At 39.1% G+C, this 20,026-nt stretch overlaps 1 protein-coding gene across 7 annotated transcripts in view; it reads left to right on the forward strand.

The window, feature by feature from the left end:
* Positions 1 to 20,026, forward strand: part of TBL1XR1 (TBL1X/Y related 1) — a 168,850-nt gene that overhangs the window by 133,180 nt on the left and 15,644 nt on the right. For all 7 annotated transcript variants that reach the window (XM_070406779.1, XM_070406776.1, XM_070406775.1 and 4 more), the window contains 7 exons: positions 4,596 to 4,741; positions 6,802 to 7,024; positions 7,691 to 7,823; positions 8,195 to 8,336; positions 11,183 to 11,246; positions 11,337 to 11,434; positions 12,642 to 12,702. In XM_070406779.1, coding sequence (XP_070262880.1) covers positions 6,859 to 7,024; positions 7,691 to 7,823; positions 8,195 to 8,336; positions 11,183 to 11,246; positions 11,337 to 11,434; positions 12,642 to 12,702 — 664 coding nt within the window. In that variant the 5' untranslated portion in view covers positions 4,596 to 4,741; positions 6,802 to 6,858. The remainder of the gene's footprint in view (positions 1 to 4,595; positions 4,742 to 6,801; positions 7,025 to 7,690; positions 7,824 to 8,194; positions 8,337 to 11,182; positions 11,247 to 11,336; positions 11,435 to 12,641; positions 12,703 to 20,026) is intronic.

The raw sequence follows: 20,026 nt of genomic DNA on the forward strand, positions 1-20,026 counted from the left end.
TTCTGACCTGAGGCGTAAATATAGAACCTTGTACAAATTAGATTTTCCTTCCAGACTATGGCACTGTATTGTATAATAGCTAAGCTTTGCTCCCCCACCCCCTCTGGTTTAGATACCCAGTATCATAGCCATGAGGATCAGGGCCCATTTTCTTGTTCTGTCTTCTCTGTCTGTAGAGTGGCCGACTCCTGAAGACTAACTCTGCCTTTGAGAACACAATCTCTGTCATCCCAAGGGAGGGCACCCCCTGAAATAAGCAATATTCAGAAAATGGTGGTTTTGTGATCTCGTTTCTCACATGGGAATGGTGTGTGGTCTCATGAATAACCACACACACCCCTGCCACTGCTTGTCTTTGTCACTGAATTACTATCATTCTACTCTGGAATCTCCTTTTTACTTCCCTAACCTGAATTACCTTAGTGAATGTGTGGAGTACTTAGTTCAGAGATAGTCTTTATATCAGACTTGCTCTTACCCCTGAAAAGAAGGGATGCTATTTAGGCTGTCAGGCCAGACAGACTTCAGTATTGCACAGATTTAGGTTGATCCCTTTTGCCTTCTACTTTGTGAGTCAGAAGCTGTCCCTGAAAAAATATTTCCTACATATACATTTACAGATAAATGGAAATATTTTCTAGCATAACCCTGGTTTAAGTTCTATTTTTGTTCTTCCAGGAAGATTTAAGTCATATGCTTTTTCTGGATTCATAGATTTTCTGATATGTCAAGATACATTATAGTAAAACTAGAGGCCCAGTGCATGAAATTGTGCGCGGGGGGAGGGGGGGGAATCCCTCAGCCCAGTCTGTGCCCTCTTGCAGTCTGGGAGCCCTCGCTCCTTACTGGGAGCCCTCTCTTCTTACTGCCCGCCTGCTCCCTGCTCCTTACCACTCGGCTCACTGCTCCTTAGTGGTGCCGTGGAGGTGGGAAAGGCTCCTGCCACCGCGCTTGCCAGCCGTGAGCCCAGCTTCTGACTGAGCGGCCCTCCCCCCGTGGGAGTGCACTGACCACCAGGGGACAGCTCCTGCATTGAGTGTCTGCTCCCTGGTGGTCAATGCGCATCATAGCGACTGGTCATTCTGCCATAACAGTCGCTTAGGCCAGTGGTCGGCAAACTGCGGCTCACGAGCCACATGTGGCTCTTTGGCCCCTTGAGTGTGGATCTTCCACAAAATACCACCTGCAGGCATGCACGTACAGTGCGATTGAAACTTCGCGGCCCATGCGCAGAAGTCCGTATTTTGTGGAAGAACCACACTCAAGGGGCCAAAGAGCCACGTGTGGCTCGCGAGCCGCAGTTTGCCGACCACTGGCTTAGGCTTTTATTATATAGATTGCATTCTGATTTAACAAATATTTACTGGGCACTGGATAAATTAGTAATGTCTTCTTCCAGAATGGAAAGATTAGTAGACATAAATCCTTCCTTCAGGCAGCCCAGCACACCCTTACATAGAACCATAGACGCACACAGTGTGTTAAGTGCTATACATATGAAAGGATTAGCACAGAAGAGAATGGTCAACCTGAGGGCAGTGAAAGGAAGGACTTCACCTCCATTTAGTTAGGAGAAAAGAGCATAAGAATACATAAGGCCCAAAGGCATGAGGTAAGAGCATATTCGAGGTGTTACAAGTAATGTTAACCTCTTAAATGTGCAGTGGGAAGAAGTGTAGGGGTGTGGAATTGGGGAGATGAATCTGGACAGATAAGTAGGGTCAGATTACAACAGTAACTGTGGCATACTTAGGAGTTTGGCCTTTATTATGAAGGCCAAAGGAATTATCGAAAGTGCCCAAGTAAGGAGTGATATGATCAGTTTTTGTTTCCAAGCAGTATTCTGTGATGTGGCAGATGTACGAATTGGAGAGGAGAGGAAAGGAACTTATGACAGGAATAGTGCAAGGGATCATGGAACTAAACTCCAGGTTTTGGCAGAGAAGGAAAGCTGATGACAGAGCCCAGAGAGGTAGGATTGATAGGATTTGGTGAATGCTGAAACGCCAGCAACAGGGTTGGGAGTGAGGGTGTAAAGTCAGAAATTTCTAAGGAAAAAGAAGTTTTAAGAAGGGCCAAGAAGAAAATTAATTTTGAACATGTTTTTAAGCTATCCTGTAATGTTATGACTACAAATAAAGAGAAAATGATAGTTAAGTCCAGCATTTATATACATAGAGGTTTGCGTGTGAACCTTCTTTAGAGTAAACATTAATGAGTGCCAAAACAATGCTAATGACCACTTCAGGGTTGTCTTCTGGCCGTTTGAGAACACTCTAAGTGCATGCGCAATAACTTGAGATAGATATAAGCACTGGTGATAGCTTCTGTCCTTGGCTGACAGAACAAATTAAGGATATATGCAACATTCCAGCCAAAAATGGACATCTGTTGGATATCCACCTGCAACTTTTAGGATATTCTTGGACATAAGCTTGGACTATGTCATCTAATTAATAGTGTTTAAATGTAACGATTTTTATTTTTACAAATTGTACTTATGAATTAGTGCCAAAATCATGGACTTTGCTACAGTTTATAAGGCTTATGAAATCAAAACACTTTTAAAGACTTGCTAATAAGGTGTCTTAATATTTCATGCACTGCTATCACCACTTTGTAACACTTTAAGCTGAAACAGAAGAACACTGATGTGATTTTTTTGTGTACTGTTAGTGAGCCAGAAGCTCACTCTGCCTTTGCTTTATTTTTGACCATATTCTAACTGTTCGGTAGGAACAATAGAGAGTGTAGTAGTTAATGGTCTCTGAATGAATCCTTACTTTCTTAACAGCTGTTTTTACATTTGCTAATTTTGATAATAAAATAATACAATTATATATGCATGGTACCTGGTGAAGACCCTTCATAAATACTATTTAAGCCACTTGGCTGTTTAGCTTTTTTCCTATTCATGATTTACTGCAGAATTTATTTAGGGAGGAGTATGTAATGAAAAACAAAATCTCCTACCTCACTGCTTATTGATTTCAGAAGAAAATCTCTCATCCCTTCTCCCCATCCTTTCTAGTCTTCATTCTCCTAATTCCACTCATATTCAAGTAGTTGTGAGTTTTTCCCATTGGTAAGTTTCTAGCCATCTCTGTGAGCTTAGATTAAGCTGAAAACTATAAATGTGATTGCCTGTTGGAAAAATCATGAGGTTAAAATGAAAGTCTTAAAAGGTAACATCTTTTCACTTCTCACTATGGGTAGTGTCAGGAATGGAAAGGTTAGGTGTTCCAAAGAGGGAAGGAGCCATGAGGAAAATTAACTTAGGTATCTAATCATGTCTGTCTAATTGTTTAATAACAATTAAAATATTTCCTAGGTACATGCTCTTTGTGAGCTCACAGTACTTTACTATAGATGGTCCATAAGTGCCACATGGAGCCTAAGAGTGGAAGCATAAAATGCAAAGAATAAAAGACATGGACTAAGGACTAAAAACCTGGGCTAGACAACAGTTATATAGGTTAAATCCATTTAACCAAGACCTCAATAAGCCCATATTCATTTACTTTATTTAGTATGAAGGTTTCTCAACATTCTGTATTATATGCATAATTTAACTGTTTAAAATACATTAGTGACAATTGCTACTTAGTGATAAGCTCTGATGGATATTGTCTAGAATTTTTTAAAAATATATATATTTATTGATTTCAGAGAGGAAGGGAGAGGGAGAGAAAGATAGAAACATCCCACACTGGGGATCAAGCCCGCAACCCGCGCATGTGCCCTTGGCCGGAATCGAACCCGGGACCCTTCAGTCCACAGGCCCACGATCTATCCACTGAACCAAACTGGCCAGGGCTATTGTCTAGAATTTTACTTTTCACTTTGAACTTGGCTTGCATTAAAAAGCAAGGCTAACATAAATTTTGTTATGTGAGTTTTGGTTTTAAGTATTACAAATAAAAATTAAAGGACTGCTAATGGAGACAGACTGGATTTTCACTTGCTAACTCATTTTCTAACACTTTCATTTAGGTGGATTATTGCTAAGTGGCAAAGAATTAGTAATTTTTGTTTAGCATTTAATTCATACACTGGGTTATAAGCATGAAGTTATTTTTCATTATTACATTTCAATTTTCTTATATTATTTTTAGTTTGCTTTTTATTTCCTAAGTAGTTTCTAAAAACCTACAAAAGATTGAATTTTTAAGGTGTTTGACAATTTGTATGTAGAGATTTAAATATACTATGAAAATTTATTAAATATCACTTAATTTATCTTGGCCTATATTATCTTGAGTGAAGCACTTGAGTCACATGGTTTCCAAATGCTTTCTTCAAACTTTAAAGTTTGATGCTATTTGTAGAGGAAATTTGTGCTGCAGCTAAATTTTACATATACTAGAAATTTTAAATAATAGTACATTACATAATTAAAGGAAAATAATAAAGGTTAACATGTTTGAATTTTGATATTTCTTTTGTTTAAAAACATACACTTGACCTTAACTAACAGTCTGGGATTTTAAAGGTGTGGGATGTGATTTTGAAAGATTATAGAGATCTTTCGTTTGTGTCTTACAGCATGCTGCCACTAGGAGAATAACTTCTTACACCTTTTCTTTTGCTTTTAGGATTTTCTCATTCGGCGTTTACCTTTGGTATAGAAAGCCATATCAGTCAATCAAACATAAATGGTGCCCTTGTCCCACCTGCTGCATTGATTTCTATCATCCAGAAAGGTCTACAGTATGTAGAGGCAGAAGTTAGTATTAATGAGGTAAGGAAGATTTATTTCAAATAATTCTTAAATCTGATAGCTTGTTTGCTCATTTGTTATCTGACTTCAGCTTCTCTGGGTTAACAATTGAGAGGTATTGTTTCTAACGTAGGGGTCAGGCTGCACAGGAAAGGCATGTTGGCTCCCAAAGGTGAGGACCGCTATCTGTAGCTTATTTCACTATAAATGGTTTTATAAGTAAACAGTAAGAAATAATTTTCTTTAAAACAACAGCATTGATGGTCTGAAAAAATCAGAAAATTTCAGATTATTTGGTTATACCTGATGTTGGAAGGCAGTTCATAATTAAAGCTAATTCTTGATATTAGTGCCTATTTAAGGCCCATATACCAGTATCGGTAGTTTAACTCAGGTGTCAGCCAACTTTGTCCCATAAACCAAATCCTGTCTCCTTGTTTTTGTAAAGTTTGATTGGAACACGTTCATGCTCACTCATTGACATATTATCTGGCTAATTTAATGCTACTATGGCAGAATTGAGTAGTTGTGACAGAGAACTTATGATCTGCAAAGCCTAAAATATGTACAATTTGGTCTTTTATAAAAAATGTTGCAAACCCTGGTCAAGCTGAAAATTTTCATATATGGACAGGATTTATAATATGTGGAGCTTTTACCTTATTTTCATTTCAGAGATTAATATGTTCCCCTTTCCTTTCGCAAAAATATGTGAACAAACATTTTAACAAATATTTTTAAAACTGAAGCATCCATGGTTTCTATATCAGTATTTATTACTGTAGTTACATAGTATACTAAAATTGATTTCATTGTCTTTGTTTTCCTCATCTCTAACTGATAAATTTGCTAATACTAAATTAAACATGTTCTGTCTTTTAGCACTTTCCCTCCAAAAATATCCTTAACAGAGGGTGATAAACAATTTCTAGCAGTAGCCAGAGATGAAGTCTCATTTTATCCGAAAAACCTTGTGTAAATTTAATATAGTTCTCCACAATGTGTCTGTGTCAGTTTTAATATTTATTTTTAAATTACTTATAAATTAAAATACTTTCACCTACTCCTCAAATACTCCATTACACTCGACAGCTTAGAAAGATGTGCTGTGTTTGCAGCCTGGAGCCCCGGTCACACAATGCAGGTTGTCAGGAGTATGTGGTCATCTGCTTCACATACATATCACCTTGGCTAATTTGCACTGTTGCTATTTCCGACTTGCTCTGTGTTTGTATCTCTCCTTGTGCTCACTGGAGAACTTTTATTAATTGTGAAGCCCCTAATATCCATGAGAGGAGCTTTGGAAAATTACAGCAAGTCCATAAAATTAAAGAGCAGCAGCCTGTGAGTTAGGATGCTTCTCAACTGGTAGAACACATAAGACTTCCCCAGGGAGCTTTTTGAAGCAGTTCCTGAGCTCTTCAGAGATTTTGATTCCGTAGGTTTAAATCTACATTTCTAACAAGTTACCAGGTAATGTGCTCCTTGCATCACACTTTGAGTAGCACTGGTTAAGAGATGCCAGCTGCTGTTGACCAGTGTGTAACTTCAAGTCTTTAAACCTGACTATGCTTGCTTGCACTCCAACATTAGTAAAATGAAATGTCGTATGGCATAATATATGGAGTCTTTCTGTTTTAATCAAATCACGAGAAACTTTAAAGTCCAACAAAGCTATTTAAAAGTTTTTGGTTTTAAAGAAATATTTTCTATACTGTGGTACCAAATCTCTTATTGTGTGAATGATTTTATTTTGGTCATTGCTTTTGACTAACAGATTTTTGGAATATAATTAATAAACCTTTTTATTATCTGGGCCTACTTTTATTATTCCTTTCAGTATTTCAGCTTTATATATGCAACATACAACACTAAGAACCAGGTGAGAAGGAAAACTTAAACAGTTATTTGCAGTTGCTTCTTCAGTTTCCTTCTGATTCCTTTCCTTCTTACGCACATTCAGAAAATTGTCTTAAAATATTTTGTCTTGGAATGAAGCTTTTCATTTCTGCTGTGGACTTGTATGAATACAAATTACTCTAAATATGGCACCTTTGATTTTTCTTCTTTTCCAAATCCAGGATGGTACCTTGTTCGATGGTCGACCAATAGAGTCTTTGTCACTGATAGATGCCGTAATGCCTGATGTAGTACAAACAAGACAACAAGCTTACAGAGACAAGCTTGCACAGCAACAAGCAGCAGCTGCAGCAGCTGCCGCAGCTGCCACGAACCAACAAGGATCTGCAAAAAATGGAGAAAACACAGCAAATGGAGAGGAGAATGGGGCACATACTATAGCAAGTGAGCTGAGATAGAATTTTTAAAAATTCCTTTTCAAAAGAAATGTTTGCTTCATAGGGATATCACCTCTTTGAAGCTGAAATAACACCATACTTATCATTTATGCCAACTTGTTCCCCTAACTCTTACCACACAGTTCAGATTTTCATTCCTAAAGCTCAGAAAGTGAGGTTTACATTAATGGATTTTATTTTGTTTCAAAAAAAATATTTAGGTAATTATTTTTCTATGGTTAAATGAGTTTTGTGTCTGCATTTGATTTCGAAATAAAATGTGTGACACTAGTCATTAACAAATACAGTGACGCTCTGACATGGAGCTATAAAGGCAACTCTCATGTTATAGGAATGATATCAGCAACCCCTACTGGCGGGAACTCAGAATAGTATTGGCATGGATTACATGTTCAAATCTTTTTATCACTTTAGTCATGTTTGTGGATCTAACCTTTTTGCAGCCCTTCTCTACCCTCATCCTCTAACCCCCACCTCTAAACACACACTCAGATATATATATCTTGGTCATACTTGACTACAGATAAGAATTCATTCTCCATGTGATAAGTACTGTGTAGTCAAGTTATACTCTATATTATAAAGGAGGGATTTCCCCAGCATGTTGCAATATTACCTGACTGGAATTTTCCACTTCTTTCCTGTGCTGCAGATAATCATACTGATATGATGGAGGTGGATGGGGATGTTGAAATCCCTCCTAACAAGGCAGTTGTGTTACGGGGCCATGAATCTGAAGTGTTCATCTGTGCCTGGAACCCTGTTAGTGATCTCTTGGCATCGGGGTATGTTTCTCAAAGTGAAACTAAAATGGATTTTAAAAAATATCTTACTAAACCTATTTCATTTTATAAGTACATTACTTATGTTTTTTAGGTTTCTGTTGTTGCTTATTAGTGTTCATTTTGCCTCTATAAATCTTCAGTCCTTCATAAAGTAACCTTGGAAGTTTTCATTCAACTCACTACTTCAGGGGTTATTTGGGGCCCTCAAAATGGAGACAGAGAAAAAATACTGGAAATGGAAATTCCTGATATTCTGGTTTTATTTGCCTTAGTAATTTAGGATATAAGTATGTTGGTGTTTTTTGTTTGTTTTTAATTCTGGAATACTTGAGAATATTAAGAGGATTTAAAATATATTGCATACTTTCTAGGTCTGGAGACTCCACAGCAAGAATCTGGAATCTTAGTGAAAATAGCACCAGTGGTTCCACACAGTTAGTACTTCGACATTGTATACGAGAAGGAGGGCAAGATGTCCCCAGCAACAAGGACGTGACTTCTCTAGATTGGAATGTGAGTATCACTGTACTGTCCATGGTGGATGTAATTACTAATTCACTTCTTTGAGCCTTAAACTGATGGCAGGGGCTTGTCCCTTTTTCAGATATTTTTAAATCTCACTAATGAGAACAACAAAGTAGGCATCCTCCTTCCCAAATATGTTAAAAACAAAGGCTGGCCCTTGAGCAGTCAGACCAAGATTCAGCTTCCAGCTCTTCTGTTTACCTAACAGCAGAATCTTCATAAGGTTGGAGGTCGACCGCTTGCTTTTTTTTCCTCATGTGTATAGGAAAAGTGTGGTAATGGTAGCTACATAAATGAGGAAATAGATGAAAATCAATAGCAGGCGCATACTAAGTCCTTAGCTAGTAAGTCCTGTGCCGGGGTTAAGAGAAAGCTATATAATAAAAACATGTTCTTGTTTTTCTCATTTTGCTGTGATCTGATGAAAACTTCATTGCTAACTAACTGCCTTTTAGGGACCATTAGTCTAGATTACTTCCAAGCTTTATTCTAGCTGTAGTACTCTTATAATTCTTTGATTCAATATATGATTTAATATCTTTTAAGGATAACGTAACTATTCTGACTTTTATTGTTGATAAAGCTTCACCCCTGTACTTTCTAATACATGGTTAACATTTTCTTTTTTCCATTCCTATGATTAATATGTGGAAAATTCGCATTTGTAAGGTTCCTGTATATTTTCTTTTGTTCCATGTTGCTTTTTAACTTTGCATCCAGTTTTTACCTTTCTTCCTCCGGCCTCCCCTCTGTCCCCCCCACCCCCCTCCAAAGCCTGTTAGACTATTTCAGTGTTTCCAAGAATTTTAGGGGTTGGCTAGTCTTTCCTCAGCAAGTGAACATCCTTCCTCCTCTGGCTCCTGCTTACCAGCTTTGTGTGGGGCTTTCCAGGGACCTTACAAATGTTATCCCAAGGAACGAGGTCTATTCTTAAAAATGATTACTCCACCTAAAGTTCTGTTTGCATAAAATTCTTCCAGAACTCATAACTAGGGTTTTTTTCTTGTTTGTGATGTTTTATTTTGTTCTGTTTTAGCATTCCTTTCTAAAATTCCCAGTAATGTATTTACCTTTCCCTTACAAAGTTGACAGTTGTAAAAATGAAAAGAGGTTTTATCATATTGCAGTATTATTTGGTGGTTGTAGGGCCATGACTAATATCTTCTTAATATGTGACCTTATATAGCTTATGTCAGAAACCTTATAGCATCCTTAAGCTATTTGGCTCAGAGACCATGTTAATTTAATGAATTTTATAGTTTACACTAAAAAAGATGGTAAACCAACGTTCATTTGTTGAGCTTGGTGATTCTGAAATGCAAATTAATTTTAAAACATGGACTTTCTCAAAAATATATTATTCACTCTGTACTTGCATCTTCCACTAAAAGGCAAAAACATTAGCCTTGATTAGTGGTTCTTTCTCGTGACTAAAGCAAGAGCCGGACATATTTGATGGTTCAGACATTTTTTCCAACTTTAGTGTTCCATGAGCTAAAACATTTAGGGACTAAAACATTTGGGAAACCTCCCACCCAGCTGGTGTGGCTCAGTGGTTGAGCATTGACATATGAACAAGGAGGTCACAGTTTGATTCCCGGTCAGGGCACATGTCTGGATTGCTGGCCCAATCCCCAGTAGAAGGCATGTAGGATACAGCCGATCAGTGGTTCTCTCTCATCATTGATGTTTCTATCTCTCTCTCTCTCTCTCTCCCCCCCTCTCCCTTCCTCTCTAAAATCAATAAAAATATACTTAAAAAAGAAAAAGAAAAAAGAAACTTGCCACTGTGCAGAGCCCGGAAATAAGCTTTTGCTATTGGCTTCAACATGGCTGCTTCTTCCTAGGGCAGAACCATAGGGGTTTTTAAAGTCCTGGCAGGTCTGATTCTACAGCCCCCAGACCTAGCTTTTGTCTGTCACTTACCTATACAGCTAAGTGGCCTGAGAGGTCTGAAAAGGAAGATGCTGTTTTTGGTTCCCTTACCAAAAAGCATCAAGAAAGTACTGGGTAAGACAGGATTTCATTCTGTGTCTCCAATAAGGCTTACTCATCCTAGCAACAGTCTGTTCCATGTACTCTGTAACTTGCATGTCCATAGAATGTTAGACTGTCCTTCCCTTGTGCCATTTGTCAAGGCATACGAGATTAGAGAAACTGGAATGTTCTCCTCCTAATGAAGTGGTTCCAGGAAACTACTCAACTTCTTTTACTGTCAGGTCACCTATACTCTTCTCTGACCCTTTTTCTTGTGTTGCATTTTTATTGGTAAGGATTCATATTGGGAAAGAATTAACAAAGGAGAGAAACATTCAATGATATTTAAGAATCTGATCATCTGAAACAGCAATATTGTTAGTATCATGCAACATACTTTATTTAGGCAGTAAAAGATTTAAAGAGGGTCATGTAAAACCTTTTAATCATAATGAGATATTTTGGAAGATTTTGCTTTTTACTTACATTGAATCATTAAAAGATGATGATTCTGATGTCCTTTCCAGTCTACCAGCCTCCCCTCTTTAGTCATGTGTGCCTCTGAGGATGCAGTAGACCTCAGCATGCAGGGGAGTGGTGTGGTCCTGCTCCGGAGCAGTTCCTGCTTTTTGAGATTTGGACATAGGCTGGGTAGGTGCTGCCAAAGCTCCAGTTTCCCAGCAGTGAAGGGTGTTTCCTAGCCTGGGTGGCGCTCCCAATTGGGCAGAACTAAAAAGATTTGGTAGCAGAGAATGTCAAGGATCTGCCGTACCTAAGATTTAAACATGAAATGTTCTAATAACAATTAAATGCCCTTTCTGGATTACATAATTTAAAGAAGTGTGTTTCTCCAACAGAGTGAAGGTACACTTCTAGCAACTGGTTCATACGATGGATTTGCCAGAATATGGACTAAAGATGGTAAATGAAGCATTCTTCTTTTCACTTGTTGTTGTTGGTTTAAGTTATAAAGATGAAGTAATGTAATTTTTTTTTTTTTTTTAATACTAGGTAACCTTGCTAGCACCTTAGGGCAGCATAAAGGCCCTATATTTGCATTAAAATGGAATAAGAAAGGAAATTTCATCCTAAGTGCTGGAGTAGACAAGGTAAGAGAACATTAAACTAAACCTATATATATATAAGGTTAATGTAATAAGGTAATATTTTTCTCTTCTAATAACATAAGCATTAAAATAATTATATTTAAGAAATTGCAGAATGAATTTATGATAGTAATAGAAATACTTTCTTAGATTTTCTGTCGGCTCACTTCTGAACCTACAAAATAAAATGCCTTTTATTCTTATCTGTGTGACTACACTCCTTGTTTTTGCTGGAACTTGAGCTGTAATGAATGTCACACTTCCCATATTTTTTGCTTCCCTTCTAAAGTTTCTAATTTATCTCATCAGTGAGTGTGGCTCTGGAGTGATTCCATGGGAAATCTTAGAGCCAGTCTATTAGCTGAACTCCTGGTGCTTAATTGAAAATGTAAGAAATGCAGGATCTTTCTAGCTTTTTTTACCTACTTAAGCTGGTAAATACCCACAGGCTGAAAATATGGCCTTCTTTCTCCTTTATTTTCTTAGATCATCCCCCTTCCCATGAACCTAGGAGAATACATGCTTGTAGGTAACTGGGTGCATTGTCAAAAGGACGTAGAGAGAAAAGAGGAAAGAAAAGTGAGGGAGGCCAGGAATGCGAGGGAAAGCCCTGTTAATAGTCGCTGCACTGTGCAGCTCTCCATCCCCAACGATATAAACTCAGTGGTGGGGGAGTGTGAAAAGGAATGGTAAATACAGCCATTAGGTGCCACACTTTGATGTAATTAATATAAAGACATTGTTTTAAATATTGTCAAATTTCAAGCTGCCTTTATATATAAATGTGAGCTTTAAAAAAATCTTAATACTGAGAATCAGCTGACTCCTTTGTAAACCAAGAATTTTTCTCCATATAGCTGAAGAACTATGAAAATCTTACATTAAGTACTCTATTGCAGTGGAATTTTTTAAGCAGTCTAATATAATGTCTGGTACATTGATGACAAACCAATAATTGTTATTTCAAGTGAGTTGACTGATGAAAAATCATCAGGGAAAAATTAAACAACTTAATAGTCATATCTCCTTCCCCCCAACCCTGAATGTGGAGTATAACCTGGTTGTACTGTTGCGAAAAGTAAATGTGAATAATTAATTCCACTCTGACATTTCATATTGCTTTAATATAGTTAGGAATCTAAGGCATGCCTCTATAATAAATTCCTTTAAACTTCTTAACAATATATTTTTCTTCTCTATTTAATCTCAGACAACCATTATTTGGGATGCACACACTGGTGAAGCCAAGCAACAGTTTCCTTTTCATTCAGGTAAATCTTTACAATTTACATTAGAACTGGATTTTTTTTTTTCTGTTTTTCTAATTATACTTTTAACTGCTTAAATTCATTTAAAATCTTGAACTATCAAGTATCAGTCTGGTTACTAGTTCTTTGAAGGGTTGATATTCCATGAATTTCAGATTGTTAATTGTCAGGATCATCAAAAATTTTTGTGAAATATATCATAACGGAGCATTTGAAGCCAGATTGGTATTCTTTAATGGTGACATAGATTTTTGAGTCGGCAGGGCTAGGTTTGGATTTCAGTTTCACCCCATTTAACAAGCTTTAAGACTGAGCATTTCACCCCAGCCGGTTTGGCTCAGTGGATAGAGCTGTGGTTGGCCTGCGGACTGAAGGGTCCCAGGTTCAATTCTGGTCAAGGGCACGTACCTCAGTTGCAGGCTCAGTCCCCATTGGGGGCCATGAGGAGGCAGCCAACCAATGATGTTCCTCTCTCATCAATGTTTCTATCTCTCTATCCTTCTTCCTTTCTTTTTGAAAATCAATAAAAACATATTTAAAAAAACAAAAAAGACTGAGCATTTCACTTAACTTTTCTGAGCCTCATTTTCTTTATCTGTAAATGAAGGATAATAATGCCTATCTGTTATGAGGATAAGACTAAGTAATGTACGTGAAAATAACGTATAAACTTCTACAACTTTAGATACTATTTCTCGTTTTGGATGGATGTATGTAAATCAGTCCACCTGTGTACATAAAATAAAAATTAGGCTTTCCCAATGTTGTTGGAACTTTGGTGCTATAGGTGGATTTTTTTGAAGAAATAAATTGATACTTAAATCCATCGATCTGACCCACAAAATATTGTGCTCCATTCTCCATGACGTATAGCCACACAGCAAGGTGTAGAACAAGATGAGTGGAGAAAAGAGTTTATTACATGGGCTCTTTTGCAGCCTAGAACTTTTGTGCCTGCTTTCAGGGAGTTTCCTGATGACAGTAGCTGATATTAAACTGGAACAAGATGCCTAATAACTATTAGAACAGGAGTTTTAGTATTGCCCGATTTAACTGCTTCTTTCAGGGTTTTGATCTGATTAAGAAGAGCTCTCAGTAGGAGGCTGACTAAAGTAGTAACTGGTTATTTTAAAATCTTTGTCACATCTTTTTCACAGACATAACATGTACCAACTCTGTGCTAGAGATGCTGCTCTTAGTATACATGATCCCATTTAGTCCTCCTTTTGCCCCATACTATTTCATAGCTCTCTCCTTTCTAGTACTCTGTCCTATGAATTCTAGCTGCCTTTGCCTTCTCAGCTTTGGCTGTTCAATTCAAGAATGTCATGGATCTTGGTCTAGGGAGGTTTCTCTTTCCTATGCCATGACGGGGACATTTTTCCCCCCAGATTATAAGCTCAGACAATTTTGAAGGCACATTGTGTGTTGGGTTTCCCTTCTCTCAGGAACCACCGTCCTTTGTTGCCTGATGTCCAATGTCTTGAACTATTATGTCATAAACAGCATCAGTTTTAAAACAAACTTACAGCTTCTGGCAATTTGTTTTTCTGTCTCTATTTAATTTGACTAAATCCAATAAGGTACAGAATTATTTTTCTGTAGTATCTGAGGAACATAATTTTGCAAGCATAATGTTAAACAGTTCAGCTTGTTTACAGTTTACCCTATTAGTAGACATTTACACATCAGTTTTTGTTCACCTTTGCTTCTAGTCTTCACCCAAATAGAATTCTTAGGCCTCTGGCTCTTTGCCTATTAGTTTCTCCTGCCTCCCCAAAGTGATGGCAAATTGAAATAAGTAGGCATGCGGTACTGTTACTAGCTACTACATAGCATGTACCAACTTTGTGTTAGAGATGCTGCTCTTTGTATACATGATCCCATTTAGTCCTTGTGACAACCTGATGTGGTAGATGGTATTAAAGTCATTTCACTAGTAAATGATATTTTTACCAATGGTATTCTTTCTTGCCAGGCCTTTTGGTTTTTTTAAACAGCTTTATTGGAGTATAATTGACACCCACCCTACTCCACCCCCCAAAAAATACAGGATAGGGCAAAAGTAGGTTTGCAGTTGCTTGTATGGAAAATAATATGATAATTATAAATAATAATAATACAAATTGTTTCATATGATTACAACTGTAAACCTACTTTTGCCCCACCCTGAACACATATTTAAATTGTGCAATTTGGTATGTTTTGACATATGTATATACCATTGAATTCACACTCCAGACATTGAAATACATCTGTTGGATTCAGATGTTTCTTCTTGCCCCTGTGCTATCTCTCCCCACCTTCCCCAGGCAATCACTGGTAGTCTTCCCCTCACCAGAAATTAGTTTACATGATGTAAACGGGATCACAGAGTATGTACTCTTTTGGTCTGGCTTGTTTCACTCTGCATAATTATTTTGCTTTCCTTTCAATTGATGAGTAATATTCCATTACATAAATAAGTACCACCATTTATTTATCACCTACTGAAGCACATTTGGGTAGTTTCCAGTTTTTGCTTGTTACAAACAAAACTATCAACATTCATGTACACAAGTAATCTTTATATGGATTTGTGCTTTCATTTCTCCTGTGTGAATACCTAGGAATAGAATGAATAGATCATACAATAGGTATATGTTTAACTTGTTAATAAACTGCCAAACTATTTTCCAGAGTACATTTTTAAAAATGGAGTTACATTCTCACCAGCAGTGGGTAGTTCTCTGTATTCTTCCAGCACTTTTTTTTTTTTTATTTAAATCTTTATTGTTCAGATTATTACATTTGTTCCTCTTTTTTCCCCCCATAACTCCCCTCCTTCCAGCTCCCACCCCCCCCTCCACCCTCACTCCCCACCCACTGTGTTCATCCATAGGTGCATGATTTTTGTCCAGTCACTTCCCGCATCTCCCACACCCCTTTTCCCCCCAAGAATAGTCAGTCTATTCCCTTTCTATGTCCCTGATTCTATTATAATCACCAGTTCATTCTGTACATCAGGTTATTTATTCACTTGATTCTTAGATTCATTTGTTGATAAATGCATGTTTGTTGTTCATAATTTGTATCTTTACCTTTTTCTTCTTCTTCCTCTTCTTAAAGGATACCTTTCAGCATTTCATATAATACTGGTTTGGCAGTGATGAACTCCTTTAGCTTTTCCTTATCTGTGAAGCTCTTTATCTGACCTTCAATTCTGAATGATAGCTTTGCTGGATAAAGTAATCTTGGTTGTAGGTTCTTGGTATTCAGCACTTTGAATATTTCTTGCCATTCCCTTCTGGCCTGCAAAGTTTCTGTTGAGAAATCAGCTGACAGTCGTATGGGTATTCCCTTGTAGGTAATTGAGCCTCTTTCTCTTGCTGCTTTTAAGATTTTCTCTTTGTCTTTTGCTCTTGGCATTTTAATGATGATGTGTCTTGGTGTGGTCCTCTTTGGATTCCTTTTGTTTGGGGTTCTCTGCGCTTCTTGGACCTGTAAGTCCATTTCTTTCTCCAGATGGGGGAAGTTTTCTGCCATTATTTCTTGAAATAGGTTTTCAATATCTTGCTGTCTCTCATCTTCTGGCACTCCAATAATTCTGATATTAGACCGCTTAAAGCTGTCCCAGAGGCTCCTTACACTATCTTCACACTTTCGGATTCTTTTTTCATTTTGCTTTTCCAATTGGGTGTTTTTTGTCGAATCTTTGGTTTGATTATTGTACTCCTCTAGTCTGCTATTGGGTATAATATTCTTTATTTCAGTCCGTGTATGCTTACTTTCTAATTTCTTTATCGTAGCATCGAGGGTCTCATTAGTTTTCGTGAGGCTCTGCACAAATTTATGGCAAGCCCTCAAAATTGCGATTCTTAGCTCCATATCCTCCATTTCTGTCATGTTTTTTTGTCTCCGCATCTTTTATGCTTTCTTGGTGCACCCCCTTGTGGTCTCTGTGCGCAGTCTTGTTCTAGCCAAGCCTTAATTGTTGTAGTTAACACTAGAGGGATTTGACCCCCAGGCCGACTGGCTATAGGAATCAGCTGTATGGAAAACGTCTGCCTTCTGGGGAGGCGCTAATCCAGCCTTTGCCTGAGGCGATCGGCAAATGGCTGTGCGCAGGCTTTGGGCGGGGCGGGCTCAACAGGGCGGGCGGAGGGAGCAGTTATGGCCACGCTCAGTCCCGTTCCCAGAGGCTCTGCTTCTCAGAACCCCGGCAGCCGCTGCAAACCTCGGAGAGAAGGCTGCCCTCAGGTTCCAACTGATGCCGGATAATCCCGCTTCTCCCGTTTGAGTCTGGGTCCCTAGAGACTCGCCCGGATCTGGAGCCCAGAGTCTGAGACTCACTCCCGACAGAAAACGACAACCGCGCCCTCAGCCACCAGCCCGCTTTGCGCGCGCACCTCGGTACCTTTGTATTTTCCACACTGCGCCGCCTCTGAGCCTCGATTTGCTGTTCTCTTTCCTTCTAGTTGTAGAGTCTCTCTTCAGCCAGCCTTCCTGTGGTTCTGGGTGATGTCCGTTCAGTCTTTTAGTTGTATTTTTGAAATGGTTGTTTGCGGCAGCGGTCTCCGGCGTTTACCTACGCCGCCATCTTGGTCTCCCCCGAATATACCCTTCCAGCACTTTTTACATGGTCAGTCTTTTTCATTGTAACCACTCTAAGATGTGTGTAGTGGTATTTCACTGTGGTTTTAATGTGCATTTCCTAATGACTAATGATGTTAAGTATCTTGTCATGTGCTCATTTACCATCTTTATGTCTTCTTTGGTAAAATGCCTGTTTCAATCGTTGGACCTTTTATTTAATTATGTTTTCTTTTTATTGAGTTTTGTGAGTTCTTTATGTGTTTTGGATGCAAGTGTTTCCAAATAGCGTCTCGCAGTCTGTGTTCTTTGTATTGTTTTAACAATGTCCTTGGAGATCAGAAGTTATTACTATTGATGAATTCCATAATTTATTAACTTCTTTTTATGTGTCATGCTTTTGGAAGTTGAGGTCACTGAATTGAGACCTTTCTGCTTTTCTAATATAGGTATTTAGTGGTGGATACAGGCACTATTCGCAGCCTTGTGCATCAGGCATTGCTTCTTCTAATCTTTTTGAGTTGTGCATTCCCAGTCTCAGGTAGTATCCTCACACATTAGTGCTGAACATGTGAGTAGGACTGACTGCAGATTTTTAGAATTCTCTGCATAGCTCTCTCCTTTCCAGTACTCTGTCCTATGAATTCTAGCCGCCTTTGCCTTCTCAGCTTTGGCTGTTCAATTCAGGAATGTCATGGATCTCGGTCTAGGAAGGTTTCTCTTTCCTGTGCCATGACGGGGACATTTTTTCCCCTAGATTATAAGCTCAGACAGTTCTGAAGGAACATCGTTTGTTGGGTTTCCCTTCTCTCACTGTCCTTTGTTGCCTGATGTCCAATGTCTTGAACTATTATTTCATATACTAGAGGCCTGGTGCACGAAATTCGTGCACGGGGGTGGGGGTGGGGGGTGTCCCCTCAGCCTGGCCTGCAACGATGCAAGCATTCCGCGCCCGGCCTGGCCAGAGGCCCTCCGCGGCTGGGGTGGAGCGCTCGCCTCATTGCCGCGGCGACAAAGCAAGCATTCTGCCAGGCCACTCACACTGCCTGCTCTCAGCAGCGCCCCCCCCCCCCCTCCCCCCACTGGGGGACTCCAGTGGGGCTGAGAGGACTGGCCGCCACCATCTTTGTGATGGAGTGACGGTTAACTTGCGTATTACCCTTTTATTAGATAGGATATTGTGAATTTTTTTGGTGGTTTGGGGCAGGAGGCAAATATGATCCCTGTCACTTCATCTTGACCAGAAATGGAATTATCTGTTTTTTAAATTACTACATTTTAATTTCTGTACTAAATGTTCCTCTATGTACACTCTTGTGTAGTGCATAAATCATGATTCTAGATCAGGGGTGGGCAAACTTTTTGACTCGAGGGCCACAATGGGTTCTTAAACTGGACCGGAGGGCCGGAACAAAAGCATGGATGGAGTGTTTGTGTGAACTAATATAAATTCAAAGTAAACATCATTACATAAAAGGGTACGGTCTTTTTTTTTTTTTTTTTTTTAGTTTTATTCATTTCAAACGGGCCGGATCCGGCCCACGGGCCGTAGTTTGCCCACGGCTGTTCTAGATGAATGAGAGTGAGTTACAACTTCAAACACAGGACAGCTATGAAAATAGCAATGTTCATGAGGATGTGGAGAAATTAGGACCCTTATACTTTTGTAGTAATTATGTAAAATGGTACATTCATTGTGGAAACCAGTATGGCAGTTACTCTAAAAGCTAAACATAGAATTACCATGTGACCTAGCAATTCTACTCCCAGGTCATATTCAACAGAATGTGATCTATACTACAATTTATTATTTAGCCATAAAAAGGAATGAAGTTCTGACACATGCTACATCATCAGCTAACTTTGTACACATTATGCTAAGTGAAGTAAGCCAGATACAAATGGACAAACAGAATGATTCTCCTTATATGAAATAACTATAATAAGCAAATATCCTATATATTAAGAGAGAAATATGCAAAGTAGGCCCTGACATCACGACCAGCTCAGGAGGCTGCGTCATGACCAGCTCAGAGCACGCCCCCAGCCCCAGCAGACACACACCACACACTAGGGCTGGGGGTGGGCTCCGAGCGGCCGCGGCGTGACTCGGCGCCCACCCCCAGCCCCGGTGCCACCCAGCTCAGAAGCCAGTCCCGCCGGGGGTTCGTGGGCAGCCACGCCGCGCCGTCTGCCTTGGGAGCAAGGCCCCCCAGTGGACCCATGGACCCGCCCAGGGGGGCGTGCTCTGAGCCACCGCAGCCAGACTGTGGTTTAGCCCCGCTCCCTATGGGGAGCGGGCCTAAGCCGTCAGTAGGACATCCCCTGAGGGCTCCCAGACTGTGAGGGGGGCAGGCTGGGCTGAGGGACACCTACCCAGTGCACGAATTTCATGCACCGGGCCTCTAATATATAGATAAGAAGTAAAGATTAAAGGTTAGCAGGGACGGGGGGGGGGGGGGGGGGAGGGGGCGTTGGGAGAAATGGGGAGGTGTTGCTTAATGGTTAGTTGCACAACAGTATGAATGTAATTAACACCACTGAATTTTACACTTAATAAAATGACATTTTATGTTACATATGACCACAATATTTAAAAATTAATGTAATATATCAAAAATCATTGAATTATATACTTTAAATGGGTAAATTTTATGGTATGTGAATTATATATGAATAAAGCTGTTTAAAGAAAAAGCAAATGAGTAAAGAATGCCTTTCTTCCCTACCCTCATAGGTTTGTTCATTACCTTTT

Source organism: Myotis yumanensis, unplaced genomic scaffold, assembly GCF_028538775.1.
Source record: "Myotis yumanensis isolate MYYU_CA2020_CCGP unplaced genomic scaffold, mMyoYum1.0.hap1 SCAF_2, whole genome shotgun sequence".
NCBI lineage: Eukaryota > Metazoa > Chordata > Mammalia > Chiroptera > Vespertilionidae > Myotis > Myotis yumanensis.